Below are 19381 nucleotides of genomic sequence, written 5' to 3'. Positions count from 1 at the left end.
TCTCATGTGCCGAGTACAACTGGTGTAGACTTTACCGTGAAATGCTTGCTTACACAAAAGGAATAAAATAAAATGCCCAAGAATAGATCTATATACAGGGAGTACCACATCAATGCGCAGAGGTACGAGGTATTTGAGGTAGATATGTACATGAAGGCAGGGTAAAATGACCAGGCATCAGGATAGATTATAATAAGAGTAAAATAAAGAACAGAGTAGCAGCATCAAATGATCAGTGTGAAAGTGTGTGTGTGTGTGTGTGTGTGTGTGTGTGAAAGTGTCAATATGGTGTACAGTGCATTCGGAAAGTGTTCAGACCACTTCACTTTTTCCACATTTTGTTACGTTACAGCCTTATTCTAAAATTGATTAAATACATTTTTTCCTCATCAATCTACACACAATACCCCATAACGACAAAGCGAAAACAAGACTTTAGACATTTTAGCAAATTTATTAAAAAGTAAAAACAGATACCTTATATGCATAAGTATTCAGACCCTTTGCTATGAGAGTTGAAATTGAGCTCCGGTGCATCCTGTTTTCATTGATCATCCTTGATGTTTCCCCAACTTGATTGGAGTCCACCTGGGATAAATTCAATTTATTAAAAATGATTTGGAGAAATACACATTTGTCTACCGAAGGCCCCACAGTTGACAGTGCATGTCAGAGCAAAAACGAAGCCACGAGGTAGAAAGAATTGTCCATAGAGCTCCGAGACAGGATTGTGTCGAGGCACAAGGATACTTAAAAATGTCTACAGCATTGAAGGTCCCCAAGAACATAGTGGCCTCTATCGTTCTTAAATGGAAGAAGTTTGGAACCACCAAGACTCTTCCTGGAGCTGGCTGCCTGGCCAAACTGAGCATTTGTGGGAGAATGGCCTTGGTCAGGGAGGTGACCAAGAACCCGATGGTCACTCTGACAGAGCTCTAGAGTTCCTCTGTGGAACCTAAAGGATTCTTAGACCATGAGAAACAAGATTCTCAAGATTGAACTCTTTGGCCTGAATGCCAAGTATCACGTCTGGAGGAAACCAGGCACCGCTCATCACCTGGCCAATACCATCCCTACGGTGAAGCATGGTGGTGGCGGCATCATGCTGTGGGGATATTTTTCAGCGGCCGGGACTGGAAGACTAGTCAGGATTGAGGGAAAGATGAACGGAGTAAAATATAGAGAGATCCTTGAAGAAAACTTTCTCCAGAGCACTCGGGACTTCGGACCGGGGTGAAGGTTCACCTTCCAACAAGACAACGACCCTAAGCACACAGCCAAGACAACGCAGGGGTGGCTTCAGAACAAGTCTCTGAATGTCCTTGAGTGGCTCAGCCAGAGCCCGGACTTGAACCCGATCGAACATCTCTGGGGGGACCTGAACATAGCTGTGCAGCGACGCTCCCCGTCCAATCTAACAGAGCTTGAGAGGATCTGCAAAGAAGAATGGGAAAAACTCCACAAATACAGGTGTGCCAAGCTTGTAGCATCATACCCAAGAAGGCTCAAGGCTGTAATCGCTGCCAAAGGTGCTTCAGCAAGTAAAGGGTCTGAATACTTATGTAAATGTGATATTTCAGGTTTTTATTCTTAATAAATTAGTAAAGATTTCTAAACGTATTTTTGCTTTGTTATTATGGGGTATTGTGTGTAGATTGATGAGAAAAACAAAACGGTTGAATCAGTTTTAGAATAAGGCTGTAACGTAACAAAGGTGTAGGGGTCTGAATACTTTCCGAATGCATTGTGTATATATAGTCTAATCAGTGTGCGTAGTATCAGTGAAAGATAGTTTACTATTTAGCAGTCTTATGGGTATGGGTAGAAGCTGTCTCAAAGCCTGTTGGTCAAGGGCAGTGCATGTTCATAACAAGCTGTGATGCAGTCAGTCAAGATACTCTCGATGGAGCAGATGTAAAACTTTTTGAGGATGTGAGGTCTTTTCAGCCTCCTAAGGGGAAGAGGTCGCTGCCACGCCCTCTTCACGACTGTGTGGGTGTATTTGGACTATGTTAATTCCTTAGTGTTGTGGACGCCAAGGAACTTGAAGCTCTCGACCTGCTCCAGAACAGCCCCGTTGATATGGATGGGGGCGTGCTCTCCCCTCTTTCTCCTACAGTCAACGTTCAGCTCCATGGTCTTACTGACATTGAAGGAGATGTTGTTTTCCTGACACCACACTAGTGTGCCACTTGGTACGCATCCTGGGTTTGGAAGTACCTGTCTGTAACAATGATACTGCTTTTAATTATCAAGTAATCTGTGTTTAGATCTTGCAACTGCGAAAAGGTGTCATTGTACGCTGATAATTTGTTTTCTTTTAAATCCACAATTAGAATACCTCCACAGCCTCATAGAGAATATAGATAATTTTTCTAACCTCTGGATTAAAACAAAATTATGATAATTGTACTATATTACGTATTAGATCACTAAAAAACATAACTTTTATATTACCGTGTAGTTTACCAATAAAATGGTCTGACGGTGCAGTGTGTATAGTCAGTATTCATATCCCGAAAGAAATTATCTCACTGCAATATATTTTAATAGAAAGTTAGCAAAAATAGATAAGATCTTGCTTCCATGGAAAGGAAAATATTTGTGGGAAAATCACCCTTATTAACTAATTAGTCATATCCCAGTTTACCTATTTACTTACGGCCTTGCCTACACCTAGTGAATAGCTTTTTTAAAGATATGAGCAAAACATATTCACTTTTATTTGGGACTGAAAGCCATACAGAATTAAACGGGCATATTTATATAATGAATAGTACAGAAATGATTAAATATTAAAGCAATAGACCTCTCGCTAAAGGCATCAGTCATACAAAAGTTATACATAAATCCAAACTGGTTCTCTAGCAGATTAGTAAAAATGTCTCACCCCATGTTCAAGAATGGCCTTTTTCCCTTTATTCAGATTACAACCTCTCACTTTGGGTTATTTTATTATAATGTCGCTATTTTTTAAAACAAGCCATAGAAAGTTGGTTGCAATTTCCTTTTAATCCACCAGAAAAGACAAAACAAATAATACCATATATATTATGGTTAAACTCAAATATACTATTTGATTAAAAACGGTATATTCTTTGTAAATGATATCATAAATAGGACTGGTGGAGTTATGTCACACATGCTGCTAACAAAAAGATATGGAGATGTCGGCTCTACCCAAAATTACAACCAACTAACTGCAGCATTATCACAGAAATGGAAGAGGTAAGTGGAAGGGGAAAAAAGTATAGAACAGTAAAGACCAAAATTGTTTTAAAAGAAAAGAAATGTGATAAATAAGAAAAGTATAGAAGTTTCATTTAAGGAACAAAAAATGGACAGCTGTGCCGAAAAGATTGCAAAATAGTTGGGAAAATATTTTTATGTACCGATTCCATGGCACATGGTTTATGAACTGATACACCAAAACCTTGAGTTTCTGAATTTAAATTATTTGTACAAAATTCTTGCAACCAATACATTGTTATATACTATATATGGGGGATACAACCATCCCAGCTCTGCAGATTGTGATGTGAAGAATAATATAATAACACTCTTAGCAAAAATGTTTAATCTTTCATTTACAATCTGTAGAAACTGAGAATAGAAAGGTTCAGAAATGTTGTTAAACATCACAGCACTGTTGAAAAATATATGGCAAATAGAAAAACTGGATGGGACTAATAATGACAAGATAACTAATGTAAAATATACTGTGTCCGAAAAAGTATATAGGTTCAGAACTTTTGCGGTACAGCACAGTTAAAAATATATGGCAAATAGAAATCAAAACTGCATGGTCTTCAGAGATATATGAGAGGGGTTGAGGGTACCTGAAGGATGTATGGGGGATTGTAAATTATGCAGACAATTACATTGAAGGAAGCCACAATCTATTTGCTGATCTACCGCCCCCCTCAAAAAAAACAAAAAAACTCTGAAAGATTGATCAAACGGAGAGTTCTGAAAGATTGACACTAGCACAAATAATGTCTCTCTGAGACTCGAACTCTGCCATGGGGATTAGGTCTGCTTTTCAAGTGGCACCCTATTCCCTACAGATGTAGGCTCTTAATTTGGACCAGTTTGCTACAGCAGTAAAATAATCCTGCAGCAACAGGAAATGTGAATTATTATGTAGATTATAATTAAAGCTGCAATATGTAATTTTTTGGGGTGATCTGACCAAATTCACATAGATCTATAACTCACATTTCTGTCATTCTCATTGAAAGCAAGTCTAAGAAACGGTAGATATGTTCTATGTGCGCAATTTCTATGTGTCCCGTTTGGTTTTTCAGTCCTTTACTTTCGGTACACCAGCATCAAACAGCTGAAAAAAATATATATATATATTATTGAAAAGCTTTAACAGCGGTTTAGATTGTACAATGATTCTCTACGCTTGTTTTGTCACAAACTGAAATTAGGTGAGATCCTACACCTGTATTGTCAGGTTGTGCGCTACTGGTATAGAAGTCAGGTGCAGTAGAGCAGAGTTGTGATCAGGCGCACACTTTATTTGGCAGAAGCAACAACAGACTGACGCAACTGTGTCAAAAAACCTCCAGCCAATGGCAAAAGTGAAAAGCGCGACAAGTCACAATGATGCAAAATGTTTAACAATTAAACATACTTCGGGTTAAACACGGTACCCGGGGAAAAACCAGCCTGGCGCGTCACACAAAACACGTACCAAAACAATTCCACACAAAGACATGGGGGGAACAGAGGGAATATATATGTAGTGTGATTAGGGAATGTAAACCAGGTGTGCGGGGAAACAAGACAAAACACATGGAACAATGAAAAATGGAGCGGCGATGGCTACAAGAGCGGTGACGTCGACCGCCGAACAAGGAGGGGAGCCGACTTCGGCGGAAGTCGTGAAATGTATTCTGTCCCTAATTTTGACCCTTGACCCTGGGGAATAGAGTGCCATTTGGAACGCATAAGGTATGGGCCAAACTGCCTCTGCCACGAAGAGAGCTCAGTTAATCAATACCAACAGATGGATATTTATTTGTTTGTGAAGCTCGACCTCAAGACCTCTTAATCGTGCCTCATCCCATCTCTCTTCTCAACTAATCTGACATCATACAAATAACCTCTACATAATTGATGTGTTAAAGTGACACACATTCATCATTTGCAGAAGTCTCTCTCTCTTAATGATGTTGTAGCCTCTAGGTACGTTCCAAATTACTATTCCCTATATAGTTCCCTACTTTTGACCAGGGCCCTTTAAAATTATGATCAAAAGTAGTGCACTATGTAGGGATTAGGGTGCCATTTGGGACGCAGATCTCTCCACTATAACCAGCTTCTCCGAAGAATGTCTAATACATATTTAATTACGGAGTGCATTTGCTTCACTCATTCCTTCTTCCCTGGCACCACAGTACTGCACTGCTTCTTTTCCAGACCTGGGTTCAAATACTATTTGAAGTACAGGTAGCTGTGTTTGATTGAGCTTGCCTGGTACAATGGCACCAATAGTAAAGTCCCAAAACTTCAGAACCCCACCCATCTAGCACTCCAGGCAGGCTAAAGCAAATGCTTAAAGTATTTGGAATATTTCAAATAGTATTTGAACCCAGGTTTGTTATTTACTGCAAGACAAACACTTTCTCCCAACATGTTGTGAGGTTGCGGACTGTAAAGATGGACCTGCTAGAGTTCATACTATATAATGAATTATGTCCTGCTATCTTTTACAAGCTGCAGTTTTTTAAGTGATGCATCATTACTTATTGGGCTTCATTCTTTAGCCAGTATGGTTGGTATGGTATACTGTACAAGACAGTCCCCAACAAGAATAAAATGACTGTGAAGTTCATGGGTTCTCAATGTGGTTGTGTGTCTCCCAAGTGGCACCCTATTTGCTATATAGTGCTCTACTTCAAAGGTAGTGCACTATGTAGGGAATAGAGTGCCAGATATCTCGAGTCTCATGCCTGAAATACAGTTAAAAATGTACTGTAGTTTAAAACATTGAAACACTGAGCCTTCAAGACACCTGCCCTGATCAACCTTATGACGTCTGTCTTCTCAAAGGCAGCACACTCATGTATCTTCATTTTCACTTTTTGGTATGGGCCATTAAGTCATGGATTGTGATAAAGGTTTTTTCACTAAGTCACTTACATGCTTACCACACATACTGAAGATACTATTCAATCATTTCGTCGAAACTGCTGATGCCCGTCAACGGGCTTCTGCCTAGCCAGGTGCTAAAATAGAACTTGGTTCTATTTTACATGTTTGGCGCGCTGCAAGTCCCGCCTCTACCATCTCCTCATTGGTTTTTAGGAGCATATACCCACGTGGTTGATTGAAGATGAACGAGGGCCACACTCCAGTCCATTTCATGGTGGTAATGCTCCTTATAGTTGGTTGCCAACTGCCATATAAAATCAGAAGAAGAAGAAGAATGTACTAGGTTTCCCCTTTCTATCTGTGGATTAATTGTCAGAGTGGAGAACACAGGATTTTGTGTGACTCAACATTGGTCAAAATTATACAAAGATCCAGCAACATAAAAAAAGGACCATATGCATTTCAGGTAAAACAACAACACAATGTTTATTTTCCAGGACAAATTAGCTAGCAATAGCAAGCTAGTTAAATGCTCATGAATGTTTCATGTGTGTTTCGACCTGTCCCCAAAGTAATATATACTGAACAAAAATGTAAACACAACATGTAGTGTTGGTCCCATGTTTCATACGCACAAAAAGCTTATTTCTCAAAAATGTTGTGCACAAATCTGTTTACATCCCTGTTAGTGAGCATTTCTCCTTTGCCAAGATAATCCATCTACCTGACAGGGGTGGAATTTCAAGAAGCTGATTAAACAGCATGATCATTACACAGGTGTACCTTGTGCTGGGGACAATTAAAGGCAACTCTAAAATGTGCAGTTTTGTCACACAAGACAATGCCGCAGATGTCTAAAGTTTTGAGTGAGGGTGCAATTGAAATCCTGACTGCAGGAATGTCCACCAGAGCTTTTGCCATATAATTGAATGTTAATTTCTCTACCATAAGCCGCCTCCAACATCGTTTTAGAGAATTTGGCAGTACGTCCAACCGGCCTTATAACCGCAGACCACATGTAACCACAGCAATCCAGGACCTCCACATCCGGCTTCTTCACCTGCAGGATCGTCTGAGACCAGCCATCCGGACAGCTAATGAAACAAGGAATATTTCTGTCTGTAATAAAGCCCTTTTGTGGGAAAAAAACTACTTCTGATTGGCTGGGCCTGACTCCCCAGTGGATGGGCCTATGCCCTCCAAGGCCCACCCATGGCTGCACCCCTGCTAAGTCATGTGAAACCCATAGATTAGGGCCATAATGATTTTATTTCAATTGACTGATTTCATTATATAAACTGAAACAGTAAAATCATTGAAACTGTTTCATATTGCGATTATATTGTTGTTCAGTATATTTGGTTCACAAATGGTTTTGGTATTTTAACTTACGTGTCATGAACGTGGGGATAAACAAAATCAACATGCGCGTGATCGCGGACACAGAATCAGGTGCTGAGCCGGTTTTGTCAGCATTTTCGGTTGATTGCACAGATGAAGCCATGTCGATTGATATATTGAGTAGTTGACTGGCATCTCTCTCTTACTGATGTTTGTGTCTCTTGAATGATTGAGTATGTGGTGACCTGAACACTGGAATCCAGTGGTGGCGGTCTCACAGTAATGGTTGGAATGGAATTAATGGAATGGTTTCAAACACATCAAAAAACATGGTTTCCATGCGTTCCAGTCCATTTGTTCCAGTCCAGTCATAACTACACTATATATATATATATATATATATATAACACAAAAGTATGTGGACACCCTTTCAAATGAGTGGATTCAGATATTTCAGCCACACCCTTTGCTGACAGGTGTATTCAATTCAGCACACAGCCATGCAATCTCCATAGACAATTACTGGCAGTAGAATGGCCTTACTGAAGAGAACATGTCAGTTTGTCAAATATCTGCCCTGCTAGAGCTTCCCCGGTCAACTGTAAGTGCTGTTGTTGTGAAGTGGAAACGTCTAGGAGCGACAACCGCTCAGCCGTGAAGTGGTAGGCCACACAAGCTCACAGAACAGGACTGCCGAGTGCTGAAGCGTGTGTCGGTTGCAATACTCACTGCCGAGTTCCAAACTGCCTCTGGAAGCAACTTCAACACAATAACTGTTTGTCGGGAGCTTCATGAAATGGGTTTCCATGGCCGAGCAGCCGCACACAAGCCTAAGATCAACATGCGCAATGCCAAGCATCGGCTGGAGTGGTGTAAAGCTTGCTGCCATTGGACTCTGGAGCAGTTAAAATGCATTCTCTGAAGTGATGAATCATGCGTCACCATCTGGGAGTCCTGACAGATGAATCTGTGTTTGGTGGATGCCAGGAGAACGCTACCTGCCCGAATGCATAGTGCCATCTGTAAAGTTTGCTGGATGAGGAATAATGGTTCGGGCTGTTTTCATGGTTTGGGCAAGGCCCCTTAGTTCCAGTGAAGGGAAATCTTAACGCCACAGCATACAATGACATTCTAGACGATTTTGTGCCTCCAACTTTGTGGCAACATTTTGAGGAAGGCCCTTTCCCGTTTCAGCATAGCAATTCCCCGTACACAAAGTGAGGTCCATACAGAAATGGTTTGTCGAGATCGTTCTGGAAGAAGTTGACTGGCCAGCACAGAGCCCTGACCTCAACCCCATCGAACACCTTTAGGATGAATTTGAACGCCGACTCGGCCTAACCGCCCAACATCAGTGCCCAACCTCACTCATGCTCTCATGTCTTCCCAGAAGAGGGGAGGGTGTTATCGCAGCAAACGGGGGAGCAACGCCATATTAATGCCCATGATTTTGGATTGAGATTTTTTTTCATGTAGTCTATGAGCCTCATCAGTCTCCACTGCTTGAAACATACAGTATTTCCTTATTCTAGCATTGCCTGTCCTAGAAAGGAAAACACTTCTATCAGACTATTACCAGAACACGTTTTCCTCTGTGATTAATGTATGGTTTTCTTTCTGTGTCTCTGTTGTATTCCAGGTAAAAGTGTCTCTCCTGGTCCTGAGAGCCACATGGTCGTGTCACTGGGTAGTCTTCTAGATGACCAGCACTGGCACGACGTAGCCATCGTGCGCTTTAGTGGCCACCTCAACTTCACTGTGGACAAAAGCTCTCAGCAAATCCAGGTTCCTGCAGAACTCAGTCCTTCCGAGATAAACGAGGTGTGTTGTCTGTGACCTGTGGTGTGTTACCTGTGACCTGTTTCTCAAATAATTTCACACACACACACACACACACACACAACTATTCCTGCATGCTTGCTCTTTCAAATATCACCCTCCATTTGTCTCTAACCGATGCGTTCATAGATACTGTACGACCTAAACGCATAGGAGACACACACTCAAAATAAATATAGCTTTGAAGCACGGGTGTTGATTATGCCATTGAATTCTCTCCAAGAGGGATTCATTCAAGGCCGCTAATGAATAAGATTAACCCAACCTCCATACAATATTTTTAGACTGTTTTACAGTTTTTTCCAACTGCTTACACACTAAATCTTTTCATGTCACACGATTTTTGAAACCTCTCACTCAAAGTGCAAAACTACACACCAAATATCCAAAACCATAAGCTATTTCTCAGCCTTTGACTCAGTTGTCAATTGCATAAAACACTTTTTTCAAAACACAACACACAATTCTCTACCTAAAACACAAAAATCTAACAGGAAGTGACTTGCTTTCCTTTTCCAAACACAACCAATCAAAATGCTACACTTATTCACCAGGTCACACACACAATAGGACAGAGGGCAATTACCAATGTCCCTGAACAGCGTGGGGGTAATATAACTATGTGTGCTGCCATCACTCAAAACGGGGTCCTCCATCACAATGCCACACTGGGTCCGTACAACACCGGCCATATGCTCACTTTTCTGGATGCAATTTACACAATGCTTGTCCCTGATCCAGATCAGGAGCCTGCTAGATTTGTGGTTTTATGGGACAATGGGACAACTGGTTTGCCACCCATCCACAATTTGTAGTTTTGCTCCTACCCCCATATTCACCTTTTCTAAATCCCATAGAGGAATTCTTCTCAGCCTGGCGCTGGAAAGTGTATGATCGCCAACCCTATGCCCGCATGCCGCATCTCCAGGCAATGGAGGACGCATGTGGGAACATAGAGGTTGCCTCTGTCCAAGGTTGGATACGCCATGCTAGGAGATACTTTCCTCGATGTTTGGTAAGAGAAAACGTATCTTGTGATGTGGACGAAGTATTGTGGCCAGACCCAGCTCGAAGAAGAGATGAAGCGTTGCTTAGCACTGGTGACTTACCTCCCCACCAATTCCTGGACTGCCCCCCCGGGACCCCACACACACACAATTGTGTTCTTTACTGTATTCTGAAGAATATACTTTTGGTTTACATATGTTTATGGTTTTGTTGTATGCTACTGTATACAACACTAATGTTTGGCCTAATAAATATTTTCTGTTTCTACATTGCATTGTTGTTTACAGTGTACTTGTTACCCCTCTCAGCAGATTACTTTCACTGTAGAACATTGTATTGAAATGTAGATACAAGCCTATGAAAGACCAAAGAGCTTTAGATTTAGAACAACAGTGTTTACATGGTATATCCAAAAATGTACTATTATGAAAGCAGTGTTTGCCATTTGATGCAAATGCTTCATTCTGACATGTGTTTATGGCATTTTGAATGCAGTGTTACATTTTGAAGGAGATGTGAGGCATTTTGCATTTTGTGTGTGCAGTTTAGGGAATTGTGTGTAGAGTTTTGAAAAAAAGGAGACAGTTTTGAAAACGTGTGTAAGCAGTTAGAAAAAACTGTAATAAATGGCCTATAGAAATACTTTTCTATTGAAATTGAAACACAGTTGAGCTTCTGGTCCTAATCTACATGAGTCCTATTGAGACATTTATGTACATTGCCATTGTAGTCTCTACCTGAATACACAGATTGGGATAATTTCTTTAATCTACTCTTCTGCCCTCTGCTCTATGCTACTCTGCTCTATTCTGCTCTGCTCTGCTATAGTCTTCTCTTCTGCTCTACTCTGCTCTGCTTTACTCTTCTCTTCTGCTCTACTCTGCTCTGCTTTACTCTTCTCTTCTGCTCTACTCTACTCGTCTCTTCTGCTCTACTCTTCTCTTCTGCTCTGCTCTACTTCATAGCCAGCAGCATACCACCCTGCATCCCACTGCTGACTTGCTTCTGAAGCTAAGCAGGGTTGGTCCTGTTTGGCCCCTGGATGGGAGACCAGATTTTGTTGGATGGCCAGTAGGAGGCAACCTTTCCTCTGTTCTGAAAAAATATCCCAATTCCCCAGGGCAGTGATTGGGGACATTGCCCTGTGTAGGTTGCTGTCTTTCAGATGGGACGTTAAACGGGTGTCCTGACTCTCTGTGGTCACTGAAGATCCCATGGCACTTATTGTAGGGGTGTTAACCCTGTTGTCCTGGCTAAATTCCCAATCTGGCCCTCATGGTCACCTAAACATCCCCAGTTTACAATTGGCTCATTCATGCCCTCTCCCCCGTAACTATTCCCAAGATTGTTGCTGTCAATGAGAATATGTTCTCAGTCAGTTTACCTGGTTAAATAAAAATCTCTACTCTGCTCTACTCTTCTGCTCTACTCTACTTTGTCCTACTCTACTCTACTCTTCTCTTCTACTCTACTCTGCTCTGCTCTTCTATTCTTCTCTGCTCTGCTCTTATACTCTACTCTACTATTTTCTTCTTCTCTACTCTGCTCTTCTACTCTGCTCTTCTACTCTGCTCTTCTACTCTGCTCTTCTACTCTGCTCTTCTCTACTCTGCTCTCCTATTCTACTCTACTCTACTCTGCTTTTCTACTCTGCTCTACTATTCTACTCTACTCTGCTCTTCTACTCTACTCTACTATTCTACTCTACTCTGCTCTGCTCTTCTACTCTACTCTACTCTACTCTACTCTACTCTGCTCTGCTCTGCTCTCCTACTCTACTATTCTACTCTACTCTGCTCTTCTACTCTACTCTACTATTCTACTCTGCTCTTCTACTCTACTCTACTATTCTACTCTACTCTACTATTCTACTCTACTCTTCTACTCTACTCTGCTCTTCTACTCTACTCTACTATTCTACTCTACTCTACTCTACTCTACTATTCTACTCTACTCTGCTCTTCTACTCTACTCTACTCTGCTCTTCTACTCTACTCTACTATTCTACTCTACTCTGCTCTTCTACTCTACTCTACTATTCTACTCTACTCTACTCTACTCTGCTCTTCTACTCTACTCTGCTCTTCTACTCTACTCTGCTCTTCTACTCTACTCTACTCTTCTACTCTACTCTACTCTACTATTCTACTCTACTCTACTCTGCTCTACTATTCTACTCTACTCTACTCTACTCTGCTCTTCTACTCTACTCTACTATTCTACTCTACTCTACTCTACTCTGCTCTTCTACTCTACTCTACTCTGCTCTTCTACTCTACTCTACTATTCTACTCTACTCTGCTCTTCTACTCTACTCTTCTACTCTACTCTACTCTACTCTGCTCTTCTACTCTACTCTGCTCTTCTACTCTACTCTACTCTACTATTCTACTCTACTCTACTATTCTACTCTACTCTACTATTCTACTCTACTCTACTCTACTATTCTACTCTACTCTACTCTTCTACTCTGGTCTACTATTCTACTCTACTCTACTCTGCCCTTCTACTCAACTCTGCTCTTCTCTTCCACTCTACTCTACTGGGCACTTCTCTTCTACTCTACTCTGCTCTTCTCTGCACTTCTCTTCTACACTACTCTGCTTCTCGTCTACTCAACTCTACTATGTCCTGCTCTACTCTACTTTACTTTACTTGACCTTTTTATTCCTTCCTAAACATATGCCATCAATGAACGATTTCCAATCTCATTTGGTCTATCACCACTTGTTGAAGGTGTTACTATATCAAATTCCCATATCATGATAATATACTGTAGGTAAGAACATGTTGGAATATTAACTTTGGCTTGATGTTCTTTCACAAGATTAGCTATGGTGGCGTCCAGTGCCATGGAAGTCAGAGGGTTATGTCCAGGAGGAACTTCCATGGGTGCCTTGAGAACCTGCTCTGGAACGATGTGAACGTGATAGATCTGGCCAAACAGCAACAGCAGGTCTCCATCACGGTACGTTTGCAAAGGGGAGGGAACACATCACCTCTACATCACTCTCCAACCAAGGTGCATGAAAGAAGTAGCAAACTGAATTGAAAAGGAAATTTAACAACTCTTGGAGGTTGATAAAAAATGTATGAAACCAACTTGTTTCAGCCTTAGCCATCCTCCGGGTTTGCTACCTCAGCCTGTTGAACTGTAGGTGGTTGGTAATGGATTTATTATTTCTATTTTTTATTTATTTAACCTTTATTTAACTAGGCTGACCTGGAATTATCTGGGATTTATCTGCTGACCTGGATTGAAATAGTATTTGTTTTCTTTCAAATATATTAGCTGAGCTTGATTGAGCAAAATTGAACAGGTGGAATAGTCTCAAAAGTGCAAAAGTATTTAAAAGAAAACAGAGATACTATAAATCCCATAGCGCACCTTGTGTGTGTGTGTGTGTGTGTGTGTGTGTGTGTGTGTGTGTGTGTGTGTGTGTGTGTGTGTGTGTGAACTGCTGGAAAATCAGACCTCCCTGCATCTAGCTGCTCCTCTATGTAACAGAATCACCTCAATACAAATGAGTTATTTTCATGTTGATTGGTCCATTAATGAGGGGAGTACATTGAACAGAGAGTCTGAATCCCTCTAGATGGTGTTTAGCTCTCTCCTAAACACATTTTACCGTCTTGTAAATGATTACCTTAACTGCTCCAAAATGAAGTAGCGAATGGAGGAATAAGCAGAAATAATTCATGCGGGAAAACTGAAATTAATAAACACCCACATATCTAACACAGAGAATACCAGTAGTCAGAGGTGAGATATGACCACTTGTTTAAATGTTATAAATATGCTAGGGAAATGAAAGTGAAGTCAGTTTCTGGAGTATACTTTGAAGACATATTTCTTTGTTATTTTTCAGTGGTTAAAGTTTCTGCTCACTAGAGTAGCATACTGTAAGCACTCTGTTGCAGTATATCACTTTCACTGCTGCTGCAAACAGCTTGGAGACATGATCTACTATTTCCCTGTTGTAGTTACTGTACAACAATGTCATACTATTATAAAGATACTGCTCTGATATCACTTTGAGCTAGACAGAACTGTAATACACCATTTTCGCTCAGCAGCAGACCATGAAACCATCATTACTGTACAACCACCATCCAACAACAATGATCAACACATTAGATGGCTAGACCCTACTCCCAGACAGACACACAGTATGATTTCAGTCATAACTTCAGAAAGTTGCATTTGACTAGCCTGATTAAGATGGTCCATGTTATTACTAACTTAAACGAGACTGAATTCTGCACTCAACCATTGTTTTGCTTCAGTGAAACAATGGTTGAGTGCAGAATTCAGTCTGGTTTAACCTGGCTAGCATGACACCAATCATCTTTGTTTGCTCTGCTAATGTCCTGAGATCACATACCTCAGATCCCTATAGGTTGAGGACTCTCATTATGGTATGTATTATGAATGTCCTCCTGCTGGACATTTTGCTGATTAGATGGATATCTTCTAATGCTATTCGCAATAGACTCAGGTCAGATGTTCCTAAGCTTGATTTCACCTTCTTGCTGAGGACTAATTCATATTTAGGTTTTTCCCATTACATATATATATATATATATATATTATCATGATATAATATTATAATATATAATATATAATATGATATAATATTATAATATATAATATATAATATGATAATATATTATAATATATAATATATAATATGATAATATATATATATATATATATATATATATTATGTGTGTAATGGGAAAAACCAAAATATGAATTATATATATATACACTGCTCCAAAAAATAAAGGGAACACTTAAACAACACAATGTAACTCCAAGTCAATCACACTTGTGTGAAATCAAACTGTCCACTTAGGAAGCAACACTGATTGACAATAAATTTCACATGCTGTTGTGCAAATGGAATAGACAACAGGTGGAAATTATAGTCAATTAGCAAGACACCCCCAATAAAGGAGTGGTTCTGAAGGTGGGGACCACAGACCACTTCTCAGTTCCTATGCTTCCTGGCTGATGTTTTGGTCACTTTTGAATGCTGGCGGTGCTTTCACTCTAGTGGTAGCATGAGAAGGAGTCTACAACCAACACAAGTGGCTCAGGTAGTGCAGCTCATCCAGGATGGCACATCAATGCGAGCTGTGGCAAGAAGGTTTGCTGTGTCTGTCAGCGTAGTGTCCAGAGCATGGAGGCGCTACCAGGAGACAGGCCAGTACATCAGGAGATATGGAGGAGGCCGTAGGAGGGCAACAACCCAGCAGCAGGACTGCTACCTCCGACTTTGTGCAAGGAGGAGCAGGAGGAGCACTGCCAGAGCCCTGCAAAATGATCTCCAGCAGGCCACAAATGTGCATGTGTCTGCTCAAACGGTCAGAAACAGACTCCATGAGGGTGGTATGAGGGCCCAACGTCCACAGGTGGGGGTTGTGCTTACAGCCCAACACCGTGCAGGACGTTTGGCATTTGCCAGAGAACACCAAGATTGGCAAATTTGCCACTGGGGCACTGTGCTCTTCACAGATGAAAACAGGTTCACACTGAGCACGTGACAGACGTGACAGAGTCTGGAGACGCCGTGGAGAACGTTCTGCTGCCTGTAACATCCTCCAGCATGACCGGTTTGGCGGTGGGTCAGTCATGGTGTGGGGTGGCATTTCTTTGGGGGGCCGCACAGCCCTCTATGTGCTCGCCAGAGGGAGCCTGACTGCCATTAGGTACCGAGATGAGATCCTCAGACCCCTTGTGAGACCATATGCTGGTGCGGTTGGCCCTGGGTTCCTCCTAATGCAAGACAATGCTAGACCTCATGTGGCTAGAGTGTGTCAGCAGTTCCTGCAAGAGGAAGGCATTTATGCTATGGACTGGCCCGCCCGTTCCCCAGACCTGAATCCAATTGAGCACACCTGGGACATCATGTCTCGCTCCATCCACCAACGCCACGTTGCACCACAGACTGTCCAGGAGTTGGCGGATGCTTTAGTCCAGGTCTGGGAGGAGATCCCTCAGGAGACCATCCGCCACCTCATCAGGAGCATGCCCAGGTGTTGTTGGGAAGTCATACAGGCACGTGGAGGCCACACACACTACTGAGCCTAATTTTGACTTGTTTTAAAGACATTACATCAAAGTTGGATCTGCCAGTAATGTGGATTTCCACTTTAATTTTGAGTATGACTCCAAATCCAGACCTCCATGGGTTGATAAATTGGATTTCCATTGATTATTTTTGTTTGATTTTGTTTTCAGCACATTCAACTATGTAAAGAAAAAAGTATTTAATAAGATTATTTCTTTCATTCAGATCTAGGATGTGTTGTTTAAGTGTTCCCTTTATTTTTTTGAGCAGTATATATATACACACACTTTTTTTTTAGGGCAATGTGACCTTTACATGTGCTGAGCCAGTCTCTGTCCCCGTGACGTTCGCCGGCGCGCAGAGTTTCCTCCAGTTGCCAGGGGCAGCGCAGCAGCAGAGAGACGGCGGCGGGGTTGCCGTGGCGGCGGTTGGCGTGGCGATCAGCCTGCAGTTCCGGACCTGGAACAGAGCGGGCCTTCTGTTAACCTTTGACCTCCAGCAGCAGGCGGGGAGCCTGTGGCTCTACCTGAGTGAGGCCAGAGTCAGGCTGCAGATACACAAGGCTGGAAGATACACAATCCTAGTTGACGTCACTGCAGGTCAGATCAACAGTAACATACGGCTGTTGTTTTGTGAAGTTTTGATCTCTGAGAATAACACAATCTCATTACCCTAAATAGCTAATCACTGGAAAAACAAAAACATCCTTATTGCACCTTAAGACTGTTATACAAAATATTGAGTTGAGCAGGATAATGTCCTATATTATAGGTAGCTAATAAACTCTTGTTTCCTTTCTGTCCATAGGATTTGGTCTGAACGATGGCCAGTGGCATTCAGTAGACCTAACTGCAAGGAGAGGTCATCTGACCATCACAGTGGATAAAGAGGAAGACTCCACGGCTCATGCCAGTCCATCTTTCCCCGTGGTATCAGGAAACAACCTCTTCTTTGGAGGTGAGAGAAAGCAACATGCATCATACACTGAGTGTACAAAACATTAGGAACACCTTCCTAATATTGAGTTGCACCCTTTTTTGCCCTCAGAACAGCCTCGATTTGTCTGGCCATGGACTACAAGGTGTCAAAAGCGTTCCACAGGGATGCTGGCCCATGTTGACTCCAATGCCTCCCACAGTTGTGTCAAGCTATCCTTTGAGTGGTGGACCATTCTTGATACAGAAAGGAAACTGTTGAGTGTGAAAAACCCAGCAGCGTTACAGTTCTTGACGCACTCAAACCAGTGCGCCTGGCACCTACTACCATACCCCGTTCAAAGGCACTTAAATATTTTGTCTTGCCCATTCACCCTCTAAACGGCACACATTCACAATCCATGTCTCAATTGTCTGTCTCAAGGCTCTACAGTGATTGAAGTGGATTTAACAGGTGACATCAATAAGGGATCATAGCTTTCACCTGGATTCACCTGGTCAGTCTATGTCATGGAAAGAGCAGGTGTTCCTAATGTTTTGTGCACTTAGTGTACATTGGACCCCAGGTTTTTTTCTGACTGTGTCACATGATCAGGAAAAACTCTTCGCCCTAATCATAAATACTACTTGGCTTTCCAGAGACTAATCCTAATTGCAGTTAGATAGGCAAGGGTAACTGTTGGTGCATATGTGTATCAAGATTTGTATTGGACCAGCAGCGTTTGATCTCAGGGCTTAGTGCAGAGAAGCATAGAGCTTCTTAACCAAACTGCAGGACCTCTCCTCCTCCTCCTCCACTTTAGCTTCCCTCAGAGCATTGTTTCTCTGTTTGGATTCTGTGTTTGTCTCTCTGTCCCCCTCTCCCCTCTTCCCCTCAGCAAAATCTTTTTGGAAGGCTTGTCATGTCATTTAATTACCTTTAGCAGAGAGCCAGGCAGCACCAGCTCTGTGTCCACAGCCCACACACACTGGAAATCAAGCAGAATAACAGTTACGCTTAGAAAATCTCCTGTGTTCAACACTTGGCCTTCACTCTGGATATACAAGCTATACAGTGCATTCGGAGCTGTATATCGATTTGGAGATCGTTACTACAGCGATCTCCAGCGATCTCCAAATCGACATGTGTAGAATCATCGGCAGGTCAGTACAAAACACCATTCCCTGATAGGATTGTTACTAGGGTTGCACAACATTCCCATGTTTTCCAGAAATCCTGGTTGAAGGATTCTCAGATTTCCTGTTTATTCCCTCCTGGTTCCAGGAATCTTGTAAGAGGAATTTCTGGATAACCGAGTGTCCGTGTCAAAATGCTGCTAATGCTATATCTTCCTCAGTTCACACGCAAACTTAGCCAGATATAACTGGTACAAGGGCAACCTGGGTGTGTGGACTATTGGATGAACTAATGGTTTTGTGAAAGCTCCCGATTGAACTTAATTTTGAGTAATTTTTAGGAGATGCTCTTATCCAGAGCAACTTACAGGAGGAATTAGGGTTAAGTGCCTTGCTCGGAGATTCGAACCAGCAACTTTTCGGTTACTGGACCTACCTCTTGATCGCTCATCTACCTGCTGCCTGTGTAACTTCCTGTAACTTCAGTGTTGAGTTTGGTACATTTTACATTGAAGTCCTTTAGCAGACTTTCTTAACCAGAGCAACATACAGAGCAGGAGCAATTAGGGTTACGTGGCTTGCACAAGACCCATTTACTTTTTCCACATTTTTAACACTTTCCATGACATAGGTGAATACTATGATCCCTTATTGATGTCACCTGTAGATGAAAGGGAGGAGACAGGTTAAAGAAGTATTTGTAAGCTTTGAGAATTAATTTTATTTCTATTTAACTAGGCAAGTCAGTTAAGATTATTTTACAATGACATCCTACCCCTCCCCTAACCCGGGCGACACTGGGCCAATTGTGCACAACCCTATGGGGCCCCCGATCACTGCCAGTTGTGATACAGCCTGGGATTGAACCAGGGTCTGCAGTGACGCCTCTAGCACTGAGATGCAGTGCCTTAGACCGCTGTGCCACTCGGAAGCATATGTTTTTCAATTCAGCGAGGGACT

At 41.9% G+C, this 19381-nt stretch overlaps 1 protein-coding gene across 3 annotated transcripts in view; it reads left to right on the top strand.

The window, feature by feature from the left end:
* Positions 1-19381, top strand: part of LOC115149369 (contactin-associated protein-like 4) — a 203596-nt gene that overhangs the window by 100777 nt on the left and 83438 nt on the right. For all 3 annotated transcript variants that reach the window (XM_029692183.1, XM_029692184.1, XM_029692182.1), the window contains exons 6-9: positions 9086-9267; positions 13121-13261; positions 16669-16969; positions 17178-17327. In XM_029692183.1, the coding sequence (XP_029548043.1) occupies positions 9086-9267; positions 13121-13261; positions 16669-16969; positions 17178-17327 (774 nt within the window). The remainder of the gene's footprint in view (positions 1-9085; positions 9268-13120; positions 13262-16668; positions 16970-17177; positions 17328-19381) is intronic.

This window comes from Salmo trutta, chromosome 15 (assembly GCF_901001165.1).
Source record: "Salmo trutta chromosome 15, fSalTru1.1, whole genome shotgun sequence".
In the NCBI taxonomy this organism is placed as follows: domain Eukaryota; kingdom Metazoa; phylum Chordata; class Actinopteri; order Salmoniformes; family Salmonidae; genus Salmo; species Salmo trutta.
This window is presented reverse-complemented; position numbering and strand designations above follow the sequence as displayed.